The sequence below is a fragment of the Bufo gargarizans genome, chromosome 11, assembly GCF_014858855.1.
Source record: "Bufo gargarizans isolate SCDJY-AF-19 chromosome 11, ASM1485885v1, whole genome shotgun sequence".
Taxonomy (NCBI): Eukaryota; Metazoa; Chordata; class Amphibia; order Anura; family Bufonidae; genus Bufo; species Bufo gargarizans.
The window spans coordinates 90,148,616-90,174,274 of record NC_058090.1 but is presented as its reverse complement, the minus strand read 5'-3'; the positions used below and the strand labels follow the sequence as shown (position 1 = coordinate 90,174,274).

General features: G+C 40.2%; 1 protein-coding gene across 1 annotated transcript; it reads right to left on the bottom strand.

Moving 5' to 3' along the window:
* Window positions 1-5,007: 5,007 nt before the first annotated feature.
* Window positions 5,008-25,417, bottom strand: NES (nestin). Its single transcript, XM_044272824.1, is given in 5 exon segments — window positions 5,008-14,285; window positions 15,804-15,877; window positions 19,281-19,405; window positions 24,598-25,368; window positions 25,370-25,417. Coding segments are annotated over 5 exon segments (8,499 nt in total). The 5' UTR covers window positions 25,403-25,417; the 3' UTR covers window positions 5,008-6,789.
* Between the last annotated feature and the right edge of the window lie 242 nt (window positions 25,418-25,659).

Below are 25,659 nucleotides of genomic sequence, written 5' to 3'. Positions count from 1 at the left end.
AGTGATATGGAGCATGCTGGTATAACCTGGGTATCTCCTGTATATAATTATATATGTACAGCTGGTATAAGTTATACATCTTCTTGTATACAGTGATATGGAGCATGCTGGTATAACCTGGGTATTTCCTGTATATAATTATATATGTACAGCTGGTATAAGTTATACATCTTCTTGTATATAGTGATATGGAGCATGCTGGTATAACCTGGGCATCTCCTGTATATAATTATATATGTACAGCTGGTACAAGTTATACATCTTCTTGTATATAGTGATATGGAGCATGCTGGTATAACCTGGGTATCTCCTGTATATAATTATATATGTACAGCTGGTATAACCTGGGTATCTCCTGTATATAATTATATATGTACAGCTGGTACAAGTTATACATCTTCTTGTATACAGTGATATGGAGCATGCTGGCATAACCTGGGCATCTCCTGTATATAATTATATATGTACAGCTGGTATAAGTTATACATCTTCTTGTATACAGTGATATGGAGCATGCTGGTATAACCTGGGTATTTCCTGTATATAATTATATATGTACAGCTGGTATAAGTTATACATCTTCTTGTATATAGTGATATGGAGCATGCTGGTATAACCTGGGCATCTCCTGTATATAATTATATATGTACAGCTGGTACAAGTTATACATCTTCTTGTATATAGTGATATGGAGCATGCTGGTATAACCTGGGTATCTCCTGTATATAATTATATATGTACAGCTGGTATAACCTGGGTATCTCCTGTATATAATTATATATGTACAGCTGGTACAAGTTATACATCTTCTTGTATACAGTGATATGGAGCATGCTGGCATAACCTGGGTATCTCCTGTATATAATGATATATGTACAGCTGGTATAAGTTATACATCTTCTTGTATATAGTGATATGGAGCATGCTGGTATAACCTGGGTATCTCCTGTATATAATGATATATGTACAGCTGGTATAAGTTATACATCTTCTTGTATATAGTGATATGGAGCATGCTGGTATAACCTGGGTATCTCCTGTATATAATTATATATGTACAGCTGGTATAAGTTATACATCTTCTTGTATATAGTGATATGGACCATGCTGGTATAACCTGGGCATCTCCTGTATATAATTATATATGTACAGCTGGTATAAGTTATACATCTTCTTGTATATAGTGATATGGAGCATGCTGGTATAACCTGGGTATCTCCTGTATATAATTATATATGTACAGCTCGTATAAGTTATACATCTTCTTGTATATAGTGATATGGAGCATGCTGGTATAACCTGGGTATCTCCTGTATATAATTATATATGTACAGCTGGTATAACCTGGGCATCTCCTGTATATAATTATATATGTACAGCTGGTATAAGTTATACATCTTCTTGTATATAGTGATATGGAGCATGCTGGTATAACCTGGGCATCTCCTGTATATAATTATATATGTACAGCTGGTATAAGTTATACAGCTTCTTGTATATAGTGATATGGAGCATGCTGGTATAACCTGGGTATCTCCTGTATATAATTATATATGTACAGCTGGTAAAAGTTATACATTTTCTTGTATATAGTGATATGGAGCATGCTGGTATAACCTGGGTATCTCCTGTATATAATTATATATGTACAGCTGGTATAAGTTATACATCTTCTTGTACATAGTGATATGGAGCATGCTGGTATAACCTGGGCATCTCCTGTATATAATTATATATGTACAGCTGGTATAACCTGGGCATCTCCTGTATATAATTATATATGTACAGCTGGTATAAGTTATACATCTTCTTGTATATAGTGATATGGAGCATGCTGGTATAACCTGGGTATATCCTGTATATAATTATATATGTACAGCTGGTATAAGTTATACATCTTCTTGTATATAGTGATATGGAGCATGCTGGTATAACCTGGGCATCTCCTGTATATAATTATATATGTACAGCTGGTATAAGTTATACATCTTCTTGTATATAGTGATATGGAGCATGCTGGTATAACCTGGGTATCTCCTGTATATAATTATATATGTACAGCTGGTATAAGTTATACATCTTCTTGTATATAGTGATATGGACCATGCTGGTATAACCTGGGCATCTCCTGTATATAATTATATATGTACAGCTGGTATAAGTTATACATCTTCTTGTATATAGTGATATGGACCATGCTGGTATAACCTGGGTATATCCTGTATATAATTATATATGTACAGCTGGTATAAGTTATACATCTTCTTGTATATAGTGATATGGAGCATGCTGGTATAACCTGGGTATCTCCTGTATATAATTATATATGTACAGCTGGTATAAGTTATACATCTTCTTGTATATAGTGATATGGACCATGCTGGTATAACCTGGGCATCTCCTGTATATAATTATATATGTACAGCTGGTATAAGTTATACATCTTCTTGTATATAGTGATATGGACCATGCTGGTATAACCCGGGTATCTCCTGTATATAATTATATATGTACAGCTGGTATAAGTTATACATCTTCTTGTATATAGTGATATGGAGCATGCTGGTATAACCTGGGCATCTCCTGTATATAATTATATATGTACAGCTGGTATAAGTTATACATCTTCTTGTATATAGTGATATGGAGCATGCTGGTATAACCTGGGTATCTAATGTATGTAATTATATATGTACAGCTGGTATAACCTGGGCATCTCCTGTATATAATTATATATGTACAGCTGGTATAAGTTATACATCTTCTTGTATATAGTGATATGGAGCATGCTGGTATAACCTGGGCATCTCCTGTATATAATTATATATGTACAGCTGGTATAAGTTATACATCTTCTTGTATATAGTGATATGGAGCATGCTGGTATAACCTGGGTATCTCCTGTATATAATTATATAAGTACAGCTGGTATAAGTTATACATCTTCCTGTATATAGTGATATGGAGCATGCTGGTATAACCTGGGTATCTCCTGTATATAATTATATATGTACAGCTGGTATAAGTTATACATCTTCCTGTATATAGTGATATGGAGCATGCTGGTATAACCTGGGCATCTCCTGTATATAATTATATATGTACAGCTGGTATAACCTGGGCATCTCCTGTATATAATTATATATGTACAGCTGGTATAAGTTATACATCTTCTTGTATATAGTGATATGGAGCATGCTGGTATAACCTGGGTATCTCCTGTATATAATTATATATGTACAGCTGGTATAACCTGGGTATCTCCTGTATATAATTATATATGTACAGCTGGTATAAGTTATACATCTTCTTGTATATAGTGATATGGAGCATGCTGGTATAACTAGTTATAATTGGTTGTTTACTCCCGGTGTACAGACACCCACCCCCCACCTTGACTGGACTTGCACAGTGGATTCTACTTACCATATTCCTGCCACTGGGTTCTGGCCATGTCACTGCCCCAGCTGCAAATCTCTGGCCTCCCGTATCAGCATGTGGTTTGACCAAGTCCGCTTCAACCAACATCTGGCCTCAGCGGTGGCATGTCTCTCATGTGTTCCATGATCCATTCACACGACGCATGGAGGATGCATGACCACTGTGGCCAGTCATTGGCTGTAGCAGCCACTTGACCAACTAGATACTGATGCAGGGAGGCTGGAAATCTATAGTGGCGGCAGGGTGTGAGGGGGGCCATAACCAGCGGTGGGCATCCGGCATGATTTTCTCCGCAGGTCTGTCCAGGTTGAAATTTGGTGCATTTTACATAATCAGATTTAAGACTTAGACGGGTAACACCCCTATATGTGTAGTTTATCCATACTCGGCAGCCTCATTGAGAAAAGGGATCGCCCACCTATAAGAATTCCTTCTTTAATTTTAGGATATAAACAGTTTTGTAAATGTTCCCATCATGCATTGCATGTGAAGTATGGACTCCTTCTTGGTGTCGGACTTTGTACAATCCATGAAATAAAAACAAAATCAGAAAAGAAGATATGATATCAAGAGCTTTATTAAATCTTGACAATAAAGGCACATGGTTGCCATCGTACATTCCCTCAATGGTCTTCCACGAGGTCCTTGGATTTACACTGTTTTACCGATACAGCACATTCATTCCCTTAGTGGGTGTGGTATCCATGAGTCCATTCCAGATACCACTAGGCACATTAGCGGTGTATACGCTTGAAATAAAATTTTATGTCATATAAATACACATGCCGGCTCATAAGAAATTCATAAAAAAAAGCCCAACAAACGATATATAGACCTGATGAAGTAATAAGGTCCACTGAATTTGCTGGAAGCATCGACCTACAGATATGGAAAATAACATGCTTTGGATATTTTTACCTATATGTGCAAGTATAACTCATGCAATCACCACCAGGAATAAGGACAACGGGGGTGTCACAGGGCACACTCCACATGTGTACGATGTTACCCCTGGTAGCCAATCAGATTATAGCATGAAAGCATTGTGGGAAAACATAAAAAAACGCTCATGATGTAGACACCATTTATCTTCAGTAGTGTTGAGCGAGCATGCTTGGCCGAACTGCTGTTCGTCTCGAGCATCGCTATGCTCGGCACATCTGAGTGCTCGGCCGAATACTTCGGGTGCTCGAGTACAATTTAATACAATGAAAGTCAATGGGAGACCCGAGCATCAAACCAGGCACCCCCTGCTCTGAAGAAGAGAGGGTGTCTGGTTCACAAGAAAAGGTTAGAAAGTGATGGAAACCCCATCAAAATGGTTTGGAGGATGCTCCAATTATCTACGACATACAATAGACAACCACACAAAGGCTATATGCCAAAAGCCAGATATGTGCAAGCCATCAATCTATCCATGAGACAGATGACAGGCTGAGTCAGCATACCTTACAATGGCAGCCTTGTGCACTATGAGACATTCCAAACCAGCTCTCATCTGACCAGTAAGATTCAAAGTTCCTTCAGATCTGTTGGATGGCTTGGGTGGACCTGCGCACCTAGATCAATATCATTAGGGAGGCAAAAAGTTTTCTGATTGTCCTAATATAATATTCAATAACCTTTCTATACAGTTTTGTCATGTAAAAACGCATTTGCATAAACATGGGTATATGGGAAAGACATGCAAAATGGAAACTTCACGATCTACGATTACTCTTGTCATAAGACTATGAAATATGAAACCAATAGATGGCTCTGTTCAGCTATCCTCTTAATTCTGTTTCCAAACCATTTTGATGGGGTTTCCATCAATTTTTAACCTTTTTTTGTGAACCAGACATCCTCTTCTCTTCCGAGCAGGGGGTGCCTGGGGTTCTCCCATTGACTTCATTGTGCTCGGGTGTTCGGTAGAGCACACGAGCATACCGATGTGTTCGACCAGAGCACATGAGCTCTTTGGTGCTCGATAACAGTCATGGTTATAATAACTATTGGCTGGGGTGTGGTTTAACCCCATGGCAGTCCCTTCTATGCATCACAGTTCATCAGATTAAAGCTGAGTTCAGAAGCTAGAAATTGTCCATGTAGTAGATTCTACATACATGTTTGTGCCCCATCAAAGGTGTACCTTGTAGCTTCTGGGTCCTACGTCCCTTAACTAGTACCCTTTGACTTTACATGCACCACATACTACATGATTTATACAGTATATTGTAAAATTGAAGCATTAAGTACATAGTAAGATATAGCCATTGAGCATGGTTACATTATACTACATATAGCATGATGTGTCATTACACTCCGGTCTTCTCTCATGACATGGTTCTTATTTTCCCACAGTGGCCTATGGGAACCCCAGTCATTAGGACCTACTAGACTGGAGAGGTAGCATTCCCATTCCTCCAGGAACATAGCGTGCTTGCTCAGGTCAGCTCCTGGAGGAACTCCTTTGAGAAACACAATTCATTTGTCACCCATTTTGGACTGAGATGTGGTAAGGCCAGTTGCTTATATAGGTAACTGTGTCATACTTCATTTCCCCCTTGGTGGTGCTGTAAGGGGAATTGAACAGACGCTTATTTTTTGTAGAATCCTTCTGTCCAAAATGGTGAACCTCTTTAAGTTACTACGTTCTGTAGACACTAACGCATACATCTACATCATAAATAAAGAGTGCATGTTACAGAAAGAGATACAGTGGAGGCAGCCCCTTTGATTGCTAGGGGTCCTTAGTGATCACAAATTTCACCAAATTTTTTGCTTTTAGTGGTTATGTGGTACCCACTAATCTTTTGATTTATTGCATTTTTATGATTTCAAAATGGCTTCCTTCACTTTATATATGCATTAATACGACATGAAAAACGCATGCAATGTTCTGTAGAACATAACTGTATTAACCTACCTGACATAACATTTGACCTTACAAAGCAAAATAGGGAACCATGATATGTTGCGCATTAAAATAAACTATAATATGCTAAAGCACTGAAAGATAATGATCATATGCCCATACATAACGTAGACAACTTATCGTGCAGAAAGTAATAAAAATAGATGGAAAAAAAATTAAACTCAATGTCAGAAGAGTCATACAGACTGGATTTTGGCATCAATTGGTGGTATCTACTGAAAGTTTGCAAAAAATTTTATCTTGTGGTGACTCTTTAATTTTGATCCAGTTACAACAGTAAAGTGGACCCCTAAAATGTTCCAGTTCTTCTCTCATGGAATTTAGGACACATTTGAAAGAATTGGACCTTTCTCCTTCATTTGTCAATAAAAGTGCCCACTGTGATATAAATAAAGTTTTTGTTGCCTTATAATTAGGAACAATTAGTCGAATTACTCATCTGATGACCATGCATCTTGGTCTTTTTGATTAATTTTTAAACCTTGGCTTGTCTCAATAACTTCCTGTTTTGTGTTCACAAGATCTTCATCTATCACTGAAGACGCTATTTCAGATGACTCATGTAAATCTCTCTCAGTAAGATATGGATTTATTAGTTTCTTGGTATAATTACTTTGTTCAGAGGCAGAGTCAACGTACTTGACTGCAGCTTGCATAATATTTTTAGCTTCGAAGGCTTCATCGAAATGACTTTCCTTATGCTCAGATGTTTCAAGTAAAGACTGGAAAAGACCCTCACTCTTTCCTTCCGACTTTGTTAATTCAATTACAGAATCTTCTATTTTAACCTGGGATTGTGAATTTACTATATCACCGTCTAACCTCATCATCTTTGCTTCAGAAATTATGATTTCACTGTTCTCTTTGGTAGAATGTCCATTGAACATATGGTCATCTAAATCAAGAGTTGCCTGAATGATGGTACGCCTAAATATTCCATTCACTGTTTTTCCATCCTCACTATATTCTGTCAGAAATTGAGTAGTATCTTCATGTTCTTTCATGGAAACAAATGAAGAATCACTTCTTTCAACTAATAGGTTTTTCTCTTCATCTGATGATGTTTCAGGCTCTATCTTTTCCACAAGACTAGTTTCCACAATTGGTTCTGGTGTCAATAATGGAACATTTTGTTCCAGCTCTTTTGGACTCCCAAAATCAGAGTCACCCTCAATGTCTTTTTTAATCGAACATTGTGTTTTACTGTCTTCCTGCTCAGAAGCATAGTTGATAGTTGACACATTTGGGGAGCTCTCTTCTGACGTTACTGAGTCATCATTTTCTGAGGTTTCCTCCAATGGTCTTACATCAACCTTGATGTCATCTTGATTAGTATCCACTGTTATTCCATCGTTTACTTCAGATTCTTCATTAGGGATTTCAGACACATTTGAACTGATGACATTGTCTCCACTGAATTCATCCAATGACTTAGATGAAGGCTCTTTTTCACCATTATCTGTAAGATCTTCAACACATTTTTGGTCTTCTTCACAAATGCCTCTTTCGTGGTCTTCCGTTTTAACACTTTCTCTTTGATCCACTCCGAAATCTTGTGTTACTAAGTCAGAATGTTCTTTTATTATAATCTTATTTTCAGTTGCATTTTTATGACTTAGAGAAGGAACTAATTTTGTATCGTCCGATGAAGGAGCAGCGTCAATGGTTTGGGTTAATACATTCTCTTCATTTGTATCTTCACCTAGAGTTGGCCAGCTTTCTTTGAGTTTATCATTATGGTTTTCATTTACACTTTCACTGACCAGCAGTTCTGAAGATAACTGTACTTGGTTCTCCTGTGGTGATGTCTCAAATTGGGTTTTCTCCAACTGGGAATCTTTGCTTGCACCTAATTCATCATCTTTTGGTAAAAAAATTGCAATTTCTTCCTGAGATGCTGTGGATTCTTCAGGCTTAGAGTTTTCAGCATCTATCTCACTGTTAATTAGTTTGGGAGCTGGTTCCTCAGATGTTCCAGAAGAATCTTCTGTGTTCAGCCTAGGTTCTAAAAAATGCTGTGGATGCTCACTCTCAAGTAGATATTTAGTATTTTCATCCTGTTGCTCATTATAGTCTTCATGATCATCTGTGATTAAGTTTGACTGTTCAATTACTTCTGGGAGGACCTGTGATGATTGTGACTCCAAACTGCTGTTTAACACCTCCTCAGCTTCACTGCCATTTGCAGAACCTTCTAATTTGGTAACCTCTGCTGCTTGTTTTGATGCTGATATTATTTTATCTTCTGTCAATTCCTCAAATTCATCATCAAAGGTGGGCAATGGAGTTGTATCTGGAAGAGTTTGTTCTAACTGATAATCCTTACTAATTTCAAATTCTTCACTTTTTGAATAATTTGAAATATCTTGAGAATCCATAGAGTCCTCTGATTTAGAATTATTATCGACATTATCAGTTGCTTCTGTTTCATCAAACTCTGTTAGGTGCTCTTCAATTGATGTATCAGAATCATATTTTTCAATTGTATTCTCCGCTAAAACCACATGAGTTTTACTATTTTCTAAGAGGAGGTTTTCACACTCAAGTTCTAATGGAAATGTTGACTGTGGTTGGATTATTTCATTTTCTGAAATTTCTTGCTCACTTGCTTCCAAAACTATGTCATTCTGTTCAATATTTTCAAATTTTTCTTGATGAATCTCATCTTCACTTGTTTCTGTTCCTTTGTAAGAAAGCTCCCTTTTTTGTTCTTGTTGTTCAGTTTGAGCCTCTGCATAATTTTCACTTGTGAATTGAAGAATGTTTGGGAAGATCTTCAATGAAACTCGCACGTTCTGTTCCACATCAGAATCGTTTTGGATTGATTGGTTTCTTCTATGATCCACCTCAGATGATATATTTTCATTTAATGTGGAAATGGCCTCAACACCCAGTTGGTCTTCTTCTTGGTGATTACCCTCTTCTCCTACTTCTACTTCTTGGTGATGCCCCTCTTGTGTTTCTTCTGTTTTTTGGTAATAACCCTCTTGAGAATCCATAGGGTCCTCAGATTTAGAATTGTCTTTATCCATATTGTCGGCTTTGTCCGTTTTGTTAAACTCTGTTAGGTTCTTGTCAATGGGTGCATCAAAATCATGTTTTTCTGTCAGATTCTCAGATAAGACCACTTGTGATTCACTATTTTCTAAGAGGATGTTTTCTTGCTCATTTTCTAATGGAAATGTTGACTGCTGATGGATTATTTCATTTTCAAGAACTTGCTTCTTTTCTGCCAAAATTAATTCATCTTTAGTCTGATCTTCTCCATGAACATGAATCTCATCCCCATATGTTTCTGTTCCTTCATCAGAAAACGTGCTACTTTGCCCTTGTTCAGGTTGAGTCTCTGCATCATGTTCACTTGTGAATCGAAGAATGTTTGGGAAGATCTTCAATGAAACTCCCACATTCTGTTCCACATCAGAATCCTTTTGGATTGATTGGTTCATGCTATGGTCCTCCTCAGATGCAATATTTTCCACAATACCCAGTTGGTCATCATCTTCTTGGTGATAACCCTCTTCTCCTACTTTTACTTCCTGGTGAAACCCTTCTTGTGTTTCTTTTGTTTCTTGGTGATAACCCTCTTGAGAATCCATAGGGTCCTCAGATTTAGAATTGTCTTTATCTATATTGTCGCCTTCTTCCATTTCATTAAACTCTGTTAGGTTCTTGTCAGTGGGTACATCAAAATCATTCTTTTCAGTCAGATTCTCGGATAAGACCACTTGTGATTCACTATTTTCTGAGAGGATATTATTACGCTCATGTTCCAAAGGAAATGTCGACTGTTGATGGATTATTTCATTTTCACAAACTTCTTGCTCCTTTATTTTGTCTTCCAAAATTAAGTCATCTTTAGTCTGATCTTCTCCATGAACATGAATCTCATCCTCATATGTTTCTGTGCCTTCATCAGAAAAGGTGCTACTTTGCCCTTGTTCAGGTTGAGTCTCTGCATCATGTTCACTTGTGAACCGAAGAATGTTTGGGAAGATCTTCAATGAAACTCCCACATTCTGTTCCACGTCAGAATCCTTTTGGAGTGATTGGTTCCTGCTGTGGTCCTCCTCAGATGCAATATTTTCCACAATACCCAGTTGGTCATCATCTTCTTGGTGATAACCCTCTTCTCCTACTTTTACTTCTTGGTGAAACCCTTCTTGTGTTTCTTCTGTTTCTTGGTGATAACCCTCTTGAGAATCCATAGAGTCCTCAGATTTAGAATTGTCTTTATCCATATTGTCACCTTGTTCCATTTCATTAAACTCTGTTAGGTTCTTGTCAGTGGGTACATCAAAATCATTCTTTTCAGTCAGATTTTCGGCCACTTGTGATTCACTATTTTCTGAGAGGATATCATTACGCTCATGTTCCAAAGGAAATGTTGACTGTTGATGGATTATTTCATTTTCACAAACTTCTTGCTCCTTTATTTTGTCTTCCAAAATTAAGTCATTTTCAGTCTGTTCTTCCCTATGAACATGAATCTCATCTACATGTGTCTCTGTGCCTTCATCAGAAAACTTGGTACTCTGCTCTTGTTCAGATTGAGTCTGTGCACTTGTGAATCGAAGAAAGTTTGGGAAGATCTTCAATGAAACTCCCACGTTCTGCTCCACATCATCTTGTACTTCTTGGTGATAACCCTCTTGTCCTTCTACTTCTTGGTGATAGCATTCTTTTCCTTCTTCTGAATCCTGGTGATGATCGTCTTGTCTTTCTTCTACTTTTTGTGTTATTTCTACTTCTTGGTGATAATCCCCTTTTCCATCTGCTAATTCTTGGTGATAAATCTCTGTTCCTTCTTCTAGTTCTTGTCCTGTCTCTACATCTTGGTTATAACTCTCTTGTCTTTCTTCTACTTCTTGATTATTACTTGCTTGTTCTTCCTCTTCTTTTTTTTCTACTTCCTGTTGAAATCTACTTTTTTCTTCTGGCTCACTTTCTACTACTTTTTTTAGTTTCACATTTCTATCAGTTTCCATTGTGGAATTAGCTTGAGCTTCTTCCATAATGTCATAATCTTTTTCTATCGATTGAGTGTCAACCTCATTTGATACACTATATTCTTCTGCTGTCAAAGTAACCTTGGAACTTTCTTTATGACCTTCATCTGACTGAATTAAATCTTCACTTTCTTGTTGAAAACTGGTCTCCCTATCAGAAGGTTGGTCTTTATCAACTTCTGAATCTTGGTGATCATGTAGCTTAGCATTATCTTGTTCCATGTCTGTGGAAACCTCGGATCGTCTTTCAACAATTGGTTCAGTATCTTGTTGTAACAAGGATCCTTCTTCTTTAGCAATATTCAGCTGAACATCGGACTCTTGGAATAGCTGCTTATCCTCCTCTTTGTCCTTGTTTTCTCTGTTTTCTTCTTCTATGGAAACAACTTGATAATGTTCTTTACCTTGTTCCTGCTCTTTTTCTGCCTCATGTTCTGGTTTAGAAATATCTTCTTCAAATGCTGGTGTAAGCCCCTCTTTTTCAGTAGCATTGTCCTCGTATGATTCAAATTCATCATCAATGGATTTAGCAATAACTTCAGTCTTAATTAATTTTGTGTATTCAACTGTGGTACAAACCTCTAAATTCTCTTCACTTATGTTGTCCTTATCTTCTTCAACATCCTTTAACTCAGAAGTGATCGTTTCAACTGAATTAGTATTTGTAACTGTTGTTTCTTCTTCAGTTAGATCTTTTTCCAACAACTGTCCATCTCTTTCCAACTCTTCACCTTCTGATGACTGTATGTTATGTTCAGGTGTTGACTGTACACTGTGTAGATTTATATCACTTTGCTCCTTTTCTGTTTCCAATTTTTGAAGGTCTTCGTGTTTTTCAACAGAAATTACCATCTCCTCCTGCATAATATCATGCAATTCTTCCTGTTTTGAGTCTGAATTAATTTCTTGCAAGCTGTCGCCCTCTTTACTGTCTGAGGTTTGGACAACTTGATTGTGTTCAACAAAGTATCCACCAGTTCCTTGACTCTCTTGTTCTGTGCCACTGAAATCCCCACTCATGAGCTCCTCTAGGTCAGGTTTTTGACTGCCAGACACATCTTCAGATAACTGACTAACTTCCACTTGAACATTATCCCTTTGATCAAAAACATTTTTATTCTCCTGGTCCTTTGATTCTTCTTGGTTACTGTCACTAAACACTTGAGCAGTTTCCTCTGGAGCTTTTGCAAAGTCTTTTTGCTGGTCTTCATAACTCTGAGTATTTTGTTCGCGATCATTTAATTGAAAATTGTTCTTTTCTTCTAGGCTTGGGTTCTGTAGGTCTTGGAGGTCATTGCGAACCTGGCTGCTGTACTGATAAACTTCTTTGACAACAAGTATACTGGACTGCTCAGTATCAATAAAGTCCTGGACATTTTGTTCTGCATTGATTATATTTTCCTCACATTCACAACTCTCCTCTTCCTCTTTTTTGCTTCCAGTCTTAAAGACTTCTTCATCTGAAAGGTGGTCCATTGACTCGGATCTATCATGGACCTCTTGCCTTTCCTGTTCAAACTGTGTATGTTCCTCTTTGCTGTCAATACATTGGTCAGCTTTAAAAACATTGTCTTCTTGTCTGGAAGCTTGTTGGTCAAGCTCATTGTCATTGTACACTTGGATATTTGTATCTTGAAGAACTTCTGTATCTTTTTCATGATTCTCATTATAGTCTTCTTTTTCAGTTGTCTTTATATCCTGAATATCCTTTGTGAAGTTTTGTCCATCATCAATTAACTGGTTAACATCTTCCATTAAAGAACTTAGCACAGGTAACTTCTGATCCACAGACATGTCTTCAACTTGAAGATCAACTTTTGCTTCAACATAATTAGAAGTTTCGAGACCCTTATTAAGTTGGGAGTTTTCCTTTTCTTCATCAACCTCCTGATGTATGTCCTCTTTGTCTTGACTTGCATTTTCAACATCTGCATTATTTAATGAGCCTTGAGTGTCAAAATCAAGCTCTTGGCTGAGGGTATATTCAATTCCCTGGTCAGATACTCCATCTGAAGAAAGAACATGTGGTTCATCCAAGTCTTGCGTATTTGGTTTTGAAAAATCCAGAACTTTTCTAAATTCCTCATTATTCACTTTAACTGATGTCTCTATATTTTCATATTCCAATGGTTCCACTAACTCCTCTTTTTCTATATACACTCTCTGGCAACTCACAATTTGCCTAACAACTTCTTGTTTTCCAATTATGTGTTCTTCATCGATATTTCCAAAGTCTTCACTGGGATGGTCACCATTATCTATGGGAACCTCAAAGTCAATCTTTTCTTTGTTATGTTTCTCAAAGACGAGTGTTTCTTTGTCTGTCTTTGGAGCTTCCACAAAATGTTTCTCCTCTAACCCAAAATCAGAGATGATTTCAATATGCTTTGCTTCGGGTCTCAAAGAAGACTCCACCTGAGCACTTACAGTTTCGTTTGCAGTTGGTGTTAGAGATTCATCCTTTGCATCACTCATAAGGTCTCTCTTATTTAATTTAGTGTCAGTTGTGTTGTAAGCTTTTCCATTTAAAACTGGTTCAATATCTGCGTCCTTTCTCACAGTCTCCTTAGTGACAGGTTTAGAAAAATCTTGAAAATGGGAGATGGTCTCCACTTTACTTTTCTTGAAAACATCTCTATTTTGAATATGTCTTCCTAAGCTGCTTTCAGCTGGAGGCAGTGTGGCAGAAGATGCTTTGGTATACTTAAGACCTTGAGATTGAAGCACAGAGCTTACTTTCTGAAACTCTTTGGTTACAGGACTTGCCTTATTTGAAAATGAAGTACTTTTCACATTTATGTAGCGGTCTGTACTGGTCTCTGCACTCTGCCTTTTGTTTAACCTGTTGTCCCTGGAAACCAGTGGTTTAGTATTTTCATTCCGGCTTTTCCTAAAGGACTTCTGTTCCAGCAATGAATCTGTAAGATGAAAAAGAGCTGCAATTCAATGTGTTTTGTCCACAGATAGACAATGTAACTCAAATGGTACATTATTGTATATGAGAGAATCATTATGTTGGAACGCGCTACTGCTAATGTACAGACAGTCCTAGTACGGGTTGATGCCCCACTGACCATTATTTTTCTATATCTGTCCTTACTTACAGACCCCAATGATAACTTTCTAGAGGAACATTATTTCCATACATTATGGCATGCAAAACAGTATTTAGTCTAGAGTTATACCATCTCTACTGGGTATTTACCACTTTCCAACCAAAATGATGGTTCAGAGAAGAATGCTGTCAGTTGAATTTCTGACAAAGTCCTGAATCAGGTGCTGGTAAACACTTTTACTTTTCTCCTCAGGCCTTGAGGAAGAAATACAGTATGTCCTATTATGAAATGGGTTATATCATTTCTCAATAAACGTGTGCACTCACACTTAATTGTGGACATCAGCAACATTTTATTTGTTTGCATTCTTCTCTGCCATTATTCACACTGGATTACCGGTCTCTTTCAAGAAAGCTGCAGTAATATCTTACCAGCCTTGATTAAAGTTGTGCTTAATCGGCACAACTCTTATAGGTGACTGCAACTCTACTTTCATTGCACCCCCCACCCCTAGGTCTTATGGATTTGATCCTATGGTGCGCTTTGTAGAAACTTGTACCTATCAACAAAAAAAAGACAAGGATCTGAATTACCATTCCAAAGCTCACCAGACTGCTGACTGAATTTGAGCTTGTGGAGTAGTATCTGCTCCTGCCCCTAATTCATTAAGTCGTTGATGCCACACACAAAGATATCTGCTAACAGGTACATATTAAAGGGGTTTTCAGGGATTTTTATATTGATGACCTATCCTTAGGATAGGTCATCAATATGAGATCGGCAAGATAGGCCATGTGACCGATGAATGTGACATCACATGGCCTAGAAAGAGGCCTAGGCGCTCATGGAGCACCATGGCCTCTTTGTACAGCTGATCGGTGGATGTGCAGGGAGGATAGGCCATCAAAATGAAAATCCCAGAAAACCCCTTCAGGACTAAGGGTTGAGGAGGTCAATGCCTGACACTAAGATTCTTTCCGTTATGCTCTTTGCCCTTGGGCCCTGCACTCGACATAACACAATCTATAATTTTTGGCTGGAGTGTTTCTTTAGCAATGATGACTGTGGTACTTACTTGGGCAAGAAATAAGAAAGGTCAACTATGGTGATGTGGGAAGCACTATAAGTATGACATTGGGCCGGGGGCAGTGATTACCAGCGCTACTTACTTAGCTAACAGAAAAAAATATTCCAGCTGAGAATGATTTATATGGAGAAATGTCCCTTGCCCAATTAAACTTGGGAAGGAAGCAGTCATGAAAGCCTATTCTAAAGACCAGCGAGATTATTTTAGGGCCGGTAAAATCCACTGACTGCTGGGAATTAAACCTGTTGTTATGACTGTAAAGCCAACTGTAAAGCTATAGTTTAGAAACTTACCACTGAAGGATGAAGCGACTTTGTAATCTGCACTCGGAGTATATAACCTTGTACTTTCAGTCTCTAGAAGGGATCTGTAAGGAAATAAGAAGGGTATTTATTTTTAACGCTAGCTGGGTTTCGATTTTAAGTTTTAGGATTCAGGTTAAAGTGGTGGCCCAAAAGTCCACTAAACACCAAGAGCTAGTCATCAGCAGGGACTGGCAACAAAAAACCAAGGGACTGAATCACAAACCAAGTGAATAGCAAGGACTGGGATCAAAAACATTAAACATCGAGGTCTGTGGTTAAAACTGTAGTCACTGGAGATACATCCTTAATAGACTGGTGGTCCAACATTCGGCACCCCAACCAATCAGTTGTTTCAGGCAGGCATGGCACTGGAAACTGTACATTGATCAGATCTAGAAGCAGAAGGCTCCGTACTCTCGGTAGTGGTCGTGAACAGGTCCTACAGGGCACTGGCACCATAAACTACACTGTGTACAAAGCCTTTTACTTGTGCTCAATACCAGGTTGGACTGGCCCACTAGAGCACCAGGGGATCCTCCAGTGGGCCCAAGCTCTGATACCACAGTAGGCCCCAAAAGTACAGGATTAAAAAAACGAACATTTGAAGCTGATTTTGGAGCTAATCACTTGCCACCAAAGTCTATTTCTTTGATTCAGAACATATTAGACTTTATAGGTGATGAGTTGGACCTCAAGAAAAATTTTCTCTGGTGGACCCAAGAAACCCCAGTCCAACACTGGCTCCGTACATCTGATTGGTGAGAGTTCCAGGTGTCAAGATGTGATCTTGATGACCTATCCTGAGGATAACTCATCAATTTCTGTAGCTTGGACAACCCCTTTAATATTTCTTCATTAAAAAATTACAAACATTTCATGACACCTTTTTTAAACTTTTTTTTACATTTTTTTTTTTTTTTTGGGGTCAAAATACATTAAAAAAATCTTTGTCCAATTCAGTATAAATGAGTAAATTTCTATACAGTTGGGCCACTAAAGTTTTAGACGTCCACCAGTTTTAATAATTTACAAAAAGAGGAGAAGAAAAAGTCGGTGCTCCTGCCCAGGATCACACACGCTGGCTCTTGAGAACCTCCTTATCCCTTTCACTCTCGCTTTACAGCTAGATTTATATTGTGCGACACAAGTAGCCCGATGACATAATGGAATGTGTCGGGAGTGAACATTTTTAGCTTCAGTCCCTGTGGTCAGCATTATGATGCTAATGAACGGCCCGCTTTTGTCTATTACCATCTGGAAGGCCGAGAACAAAAAAAAAACGTAAAATGAGGGGAAAACGTTGAGCAGTAGTTCCTTGTTGAGACCAAATTCCCATGGATGAAATGGAATGAAAAACCAGAGGGATGTATTCATTTGGGGGGAGGGGGGGGGGGGATCTTGCATATATTGTACATGAACAGGGGCATTTGGGAGAATTTTTGGAGGCCGTCATCTGTTTAACTTGTGAAAGATTCACAAGTATCTTCAAGCAGAAGGTCCTATGCACAAAACTGTATTGGTTTTGTGATCTGTAAATTGGGGATCCGCAAAACATAGATGTGGTCCGTGTGCCGTCCACATTTTATTTGAGGACCTGTTGTTTTCAATGATCCCTGGCCTGCATTTTGTGGATGTAGTCTATTTTTTTGCAGAACAGATTATCCGTGTGGTTTCCGCATCCATTCTACAGATAGGTGTGGATCCCACCTCTGGGACCTGCAGCTATCTAACACTGGTGGCATATCCTAGAGACCAATGTGTAAGGAGACACAACCTCTTTAAGAGTGTTGTACAGGATTAGAAAAACCTGTCTGCTTTCCTCCAAAAACAGTGCCACACCTGTCCACAGATTGCGTGTGGTATTACAGCCCAGTCCAATTAACTTCAAAGGACTGCAGTACCAGACACAACTCATATACAGTCGTGGTGCTGTATGTGGAGGTAAGCAGCCATGTTTTCCTAACCTTGTACAATGCCTATAAAGGGGCTGCAACATGCCCTATCAGGCTAATAGCTGCTCTTGACAACAGAAGACACAAATGTGACAAATAAAATCAACAGATATTGTGGACACCCACTCATTTTAATAGTTGCCATGTTAGGGTCTGCAGTCTATTCTCCTGCCCTCACCGGGACCCTGTCTTTTCTCCTGTCCTCGCTGGGACCCTCACTGTCTTTTCTTCTACCCTCACCTGGACCCTCACTGTATTTTCTCCTGCACTCACTTGGACCCCCACTGTCGTTTTTCATGCCCTCACTTGTACCCTCACTGTCTTTTTTCCTGCCCTCACTGTCTTTTCTCCTGCCCTCACTGGAACCCTCATTGTCTTTTCTCCTGCCCTCACCGAGACCCTCACTGTCTTTTCTTCTGCCCTCACTTGGACAATCACTGTCTTTTCTTCTGCTCTCACTTGGACCATCACTGTCTTTTCTCATGCCCTCACTGGGACCCTCACTGCCTTTTCTCCTGCCCTCACCAGGACCCTCACTATCTTTTCTCCTGCCCTCACAGGACCCTCACTGTGTTTTCTCCTGCCCTCACCAGGACCCTCACTATCTTTTCTTCTGCCCTCACGGGACCCTCACTGTGTTTTCTCCTGCCCTCACCGAGACCCTCACTGCCTTTTCTCCTGCTCTCCCTTGGGCCCTCACTGTCATTTCTCCTGCATTCACCGGAACACTTATTGTCTTTTCTCCTGCCCCCACTGGGACACTCACTGTTTTCTTTCCTGTCCTCACCTGGACCCTCACTGTCTTTTCTCCTGTCCTCGCCGGGACCCTCACTGCCTTTTCTCCTGCCCTCACTGTCTTTTCTCCTGCCTTCACTGGGACACTTATTGTCTTTTCTCCTGCCCCCACTGGGACCCTCACTGTCTTCTCTCCTGCCCTCACCGGGATCCTCACTGTCTTTTCTCCTTCCCTCACCTGGACCCTCACTGTCTTTTCTCCTGTCCTCGCCGGGACCCTCGCTGTCTTTTCTTCTACCCTCGCCGAGACCCTCACTGCCTTTTCTCCTGCCCTCACTGGGATCCTCACTGTCTTTTCTCCTGCCCTCGCTGGGACCCTCACCGTCTTTTCTCCTGCCATCGCTGGGACCCTGACTGTCTTTTCTCCTGCCCTCGCCGGGATCCTCACTGTCTTTTCTCCTGCCCTCGCTGGACCCTGACTGTCTTTTCTCCTGCCATCGCTGGGACCCTGACTGTCTTTTCTCCTGCCCTCGCTGGGACCCTCACTGTCTTTTCTCCTGCCATCACCGAGACCCTGACTGCCTTTTCTCCTGCCCTCACCGGGACCCTCACTGCCTTTTCTCCTGCCCCACTGGGCACCTTACCTTCTTTTCTCCTGCCCAGAACAGAATATCTTCTGTAACATAACCAGAATTTATGACATGAATCATCTTCGTTTCATAACATATATGTTTGGTGCCACTTAAAGCCTGAAAGGGGCAGCAGAAGAGTTCATTACCTGTAAGTTGCCACCTCTAAGCTGAGAGACATTTTGAGGTGCATCAGCTGCTGCCTGTCTTCTAGCACTTGGGCGATCTGGACTCTTAGGTCTTTCTTCTCCTTTTCCAAGGTTTCGATTTCAAGCTGAAAAGTGATACCAATATCAATGAATTTTACAGACAAAAACGGCTGCTGTTATAAGGCATTCCCTATATCTGTCAACTAGAGTCACAGAAACATCCCCTTAGTGAAGAACATATTCATAGCATATGGTTTAGTTGAGCTCTGACGCCAAGTTAGATGATTAAAACACGTTTCCATCTCATTATCTCATCTTACCTGTTCTTAAAGGAACTGTCCATTCTGAACACACATGTGCCATATGGCTAGTGTCCCTTTCAGAAGCCAAAACTGGAGGCAGAGAGAAGGTTACCACTGCTGGAACCAATCAGCTGGCTGTGCTTGCGTACGATGACATAACAAACCCAGCAAGACAGCCATTATAATCAAAAGACATCCACTTTGTCCAATAGGGGGCAGTGCATAGCTCCTCTGCTGAAAGTAGCATTGGGCATAGCTCTCAGGTCTAGCCGATAGACTGTGATTGGGCCTGTTGGTTTCTTAGCTGTATCTGTTTATACAAAACTCTTGGTGACAAACAATATGGCCGCCTACAGTGGTTGTCACTCAGCTTTCTCTAACAGCACATCTGCCTACACACACACCTGTCATCTCAGCTCCAACTTGACTTTTAGTTGATTGTCGGGTGTTATTAAAGGGCAGCACCAAGCCATGCACTGGAGGTGACACAGACCTTCTCCTAGGAATGTCCAATCCATATACTTTTAATGTCCATAGTGTAAAATCCCTTTAAGAGGCCCTTGATCATCCAATTTGCAGCTGAATATATGTGAACCCTCTTAGTAGAAAAGCCACAAAGAGGATGGGGAGGGGGTTGTTAGGACATGTCTGGTGACTGATACCCTTTAAGGTCCCTCAGATCACAGGGCCTTTCACCAGGAGTGCTCTGTATTTATCCCCTGGCCCTCAGGGATCAGGCAGATCACCCAACATGTCCATGTAATAAGGTTAAGTGGTCGAAATTAGCTTAAGAGCCCTAAAAGGACGAGTCATATGGTGGCCGATCTATAACACGGCACAATGAGACATCTGCTTCCTTCTACTGCTGGATGAGATTAGGACATAACAGCAGAAGAGTGATACAGAGGGCGGACCCATCTACACGGCCAGCCGCTTGTAAGATCACGGGGTGGGGATCTCATATCTATCTATCTCCTATCTATCTATCTCATATCTATCTCATATCTATCTATCTCATATCTATCTATCTCATATCTATCTGTCTATCTCATATCTATCTATCTATCTATCTAATATCTATCTCATATCTATCTATCTATCTCATGTCTATCTCATATCTATCTCATATCTATCTCATATCTATCTCATATCTATCTATCTATCTAATATCTATCTATCTATCTATATCCTATCTATTATCTTTCTCATATCTCTCTCTCATATCTATCTATCTATCTATCTATCATCTATCTATCTCCTATCTATTATCTATCTCCTATATATTATTTATCTCTCTCTCTTTCATATCTATCTATCTATCTATCTCTCTCATATCTATCTATCTCATATCTATCTATCTATCTATCTCATATCTATCTATCTCTCTCATATCTATCTATCTATCTCATATCTATCTATCTATATCCTATCTATTATCTATCTATCTCATATCTCTCTCTCTCTCATATCTATCTATCTATCTCTTTCATATCTATCTATCTCTCTCTCTTTCATATCTATCTACTATCTATTATCTATCTCATATCTATCTATCTATCTATCTATCTATCTCATATCTATCTATCTATCTCTCTCATATCTATCTATCTATATCCTATCTATTATCTATCTATCTATCTATCTATTTATCTCATATCTCTCTCTCTCATATCTATCTATCTATCTATCTATCTCTTTCATATCTATCTATCTATCTATCTCCTATCTATTATCTATCTATCTATCTATCTCTCTCATATCTATCTATCTATCTATCTATCTATCTATCTCTCTATCTATCTATGTGTGCACTGTAGCAGACGTCCCCTGAGATACCAGATTCCTCCCATACATCCCCATTAAGGAGATGGAGAAGGGGCCGGGTCCATTCATGTAATTGTCTCATAGATGACTCAGCTCCTCGGATAATTCCGGCTCCCTTTCCCAGACACATCTGCTGTTCCTGTAACATATGGAGGTCAGCAGTGCGCTGCATGGAGTAGGACAGTAGCGGTGCACACTGAGAGAATGCCTAAAATCAGTTCCTCTGTTTGTGAAAAATTCTACTCGGTTCTATCTGCGTCTCAGAAAGCTGGGTGACAAGCAATATGGCCGCAATGACAGCTTCCATGGGCGTTGTCACCCAGCTGTCCCACCGTTTAGGGGTTTGTTAAAAACGTGATATTCTGCCTCAATCCACAATCCATGACTAGAAAGCATGTGCTCTGTTCCCGGATACGTAGCGAGGGCGGCCATGTGTGCTGTGACTTAGCAGATTCAGACACGACAGCTGTGGAGGATTACACCACTGTCTAACCAAAGCCGTCATAATCCTGAATTTACTTTGACAAACAATTGAAAAAATTTAAAGGGATTGTCCACAAGTGTATAAATAAAGTTGAGTGACGGTAGCCCCGTGTGTAGTCAAAAGTAGGACCGTTTTCATGTGTGCCCGCAATCACGGTAAACAATCAGCGCCCGTGAGTGACATTAGAGACAGAACCAAAAGATTTATGAAACTGTCTATTAGTCAGAGAGTCTGTGTTACCCATAGCAACCAATCACATCACAGCTTTCATTTCTCCCACTGCTTTTGAAAAGTGAAAGCTGTTCTGTGATTGGTTGCTATTGGCAATGAAGGCAGTGTTCCTCTTGGACAGTTTTCATAAACCTGCCCCTTGTGTATATCACTTCAATAAACTTTATTAATACGACTCTGGAGTGGACACTTCAAGGGGCTGTCCACACAACCTTCAGTTTTGTGTGGAGATACTTATTATCTCTCATCTCTTCAAACAGTTTCCACCAGGACAACCCCAGGTGGACCATACACATATCAGGAAGAAGGTTATAGGCATGACAACTAGAAGATGGCCCCTACCCTGAGACCCTCAGGGCAACCCACACAATATTTGTATTGGAAAACCCACTTTGGACCACTGGTTTGTACTATGAGATATGACCAAAAATGTCCTCCATACTGACTTCATGTTCTCATCTCTTAAAGCAGACCAGGACTACCCCAGGTGGACCAGACAAATGTCAGAAAGACGGTTTGAGGCATTGACAACCAGAAGAGGGCCTCTACTCTGAGACCCTCAGGGCAAACCCACACAATCTTTGCATTGTAAAACCCACTTTGGACCACTGGTTTGTACTATGAGATATGACCAAAAATGTCCTCCATATTGACTTCATGTTCTCATCTCTTAAAGCAGACCAGGACTACCCTAGGTGGAGCAGACAAATGTCAGAAAGACTGGTTTGAGGCATGACAACCAGAAGAGGGCCCCTACCCTGAGACCCTCAGGGCAACCCAATCTTTGTATTGGAAAACCTACTTTGGACCACTGGTTTGTACTATGAGATATGACCAAAAATGTCCTCCATATTGACTCATGTTGACTTTATTGGGTGGAGTTCTCCTGAAATTTTTGTGAAAATTTGAGACAGGACAAAATGTAATTTTTGGCATCTGAAGGAACATGAATTGTGGAAAGTGATGACGGTTGTAATGGCTTTGTGGTTGTAATGTGCCTCTAGATGCTGAGAACTTTCTACAAGATCATGGGCCAAGCTCACACCCTGCTGTGTCTGGATTTCCCCTTCTCACACTCCATGTTTATAAATGTTTATCCTTCATTCAGGAAGTATTAGGAATAAATTTCTCTTCATGGGAAACGTCTCAGACACATTTTACATAGCTTGGATACATAGATAGTGCTATATATAGATTGCCCTTGAGTTCCAGCAAGAGACTACTGGAAAGATATCCGCCCAGTCCAATGTCAGGCACTGCCGAGCTCTGGCCATAGACAATAGACAGCTGTCAGCTCCTCCGTCCCACAGCTGTCCGTCTTGACTATCGCCCATACACATGCATGCTCAGCTTATGGAATAAAACACCTCTAGATATCTCTGGGACAAATGGATGTGGCATGTAGTAATACAAAGCTGGACTTGCATCTTAGATGGATATTGGGACAACCCGATTTGGGCTCTACACTCACTTCTATGGGAGTTCTGGAAAAAGCTAAGCTTAACTATTTCGGAACACCCAGAGAAATAAATGGAGAGCACACCGCGCTTGTGTGGCTACAGCTCCATTCGCTTCTATGGGGCTGCCGGAGATAGCCGAGTAGTGTATGTAGGAATCATATGTACTCTCCGTACTTGTATGGTAGCATTACATGAGCACTATATGTCAGACCCCTAAATAATATTTTGCACAGGAACCTCCATAGACTTGTACTGAAAATATCTCAAGAACTTCTGACACTGACACCTTGTGATTTACAAGTGAGGACGTGTCTCCATTTAGGACTTCTCTACAGTTGTCTGCATGCAGCTCAGAAGTAGGAAGGGAGCACATGGCAATATAGTGGTGTTCACTACCTCAGGTCTGATGGTGGACTGATGGCTCACTGACCCCAGCCAGTGGCATGCCTGGCTGTGCATGGCCGCCATACCTAGAAAATATATGCTTCTAGATTGTACTAGAGATCAATCCACCATCTTACATGACATTGTCCCTATCGTTGTCAATTGGCCTAACCCTTTTATTTTAGGTGGGACTGGCCGACTAATGTGTATAGTGACCTCCGGTCTCTCCCAGGATGACACATGTCAGGAGAGATAAGGATGGGGCTGCTGGATTTCGACTGACAGGCATTTCATGTGTATGGGCAGCCTAACGATTACCTCATCTCCATGTGCTTTATGGTTACATCTATTGTTTCCGGGTGTCAACCATTTCACAATGGGAGGAGGCGAGGCCATATTGTTCTCAATGGGATGACTGACAGGAAGTCCAGAAAGATCCCTGCCCCTATGACTATTACTTTATGTCACACATCTCCAGCCTTGAGACCCTCCAAAATCATTTCATACATATATTTGACTGATATCTACAGGTTATATCATACATTATCACCTTAGGTTTTGTTCCCCCTTAATTACATGTATGCGTGCTTCAACATCACATATGTGTACAGGTTAAGAAATCGGATACACACCTGTAGTTCACCTTCTTCATCTTGTTGTTCCAGCCACTGCTTGCCCAGAAGTTCCTCCAGCATCTCCTTCCTGCTCTTAAGACTCTGCAGGTCTCTTTCTAGATTTTGCAGTTGAATTTGACTCTGTTTGTTCTCGTCCAACACCTTCTGCAAGTTATCTTTGGCCTGGGACAAATTTGCCTCCAGAGCTGACACTTCAATCTTGTACTCCTCCACAGCTCCCTGCCATATCTGTGACAGCTGATTTGCATAGTCTTCCACATTGACTGGTTTAAAGTTTGCGGGAGCAATTTTGAGGTTCTCCAGTCTTTGGGAGTAACTGGAAATCTCTTCTTCCATCTGAGCCTTCTCCTCTTCATGAACCTTGAGGATGTCCTCCATCTCTTCCTCCAGATGTATAAGTCTTTCCTTCAACCATATCTGGGCTCTTTTCTCTTCTTCCAGCAATTTTTTGCTCTCGGACAATTCTTTCTTCACATCTTCTTGGGTTTGCTTCTCCTGGAGGCACAGTTCTTTCACATATTCTATCTCCTGATAGATGCAGTCTCTATCGGTTTCCACCTGGACCATCTCCTGGTGTCCATCATCTAAGGTGTCCCTTAGCTTCATTATTTCATCATGGTACTCCCTTATGATAGACCTATTGGACTTGGTGCTTTTGAGGTGAAGGATCTCTGTTCTGAGGAGCTCATTCTCTTCTTCTAGTGCTTTGACCCGAGAGAGGAAAGCCTCAAGGCGTTTATTGAGGCGCCACATTTGTGCAGACTCTTCAGCCAAGGGATATGGATGCCGAATAGGTTTCCATTCTGCTCGTTGATTTGCTTTAAGTCTTCTTGAAGGATACTTCTCTACCAGCCTGTGGGAGAGTGATGCTGGATACTCAGCGAGTGAGAGAATGGCTCTGGAGGAGCGGACCCAAAGCTATTCATACGTTGCTTCTGGCCGGGGAGGGGAGGGTCTCATTATAAGGCTGTGATTAACCCTTCAGAGGAAGTCCTGTTGCATCCAATGACTGTCAGGTCATAAACATGTCCTTCAGTCTGTATACTGTATAACATATAC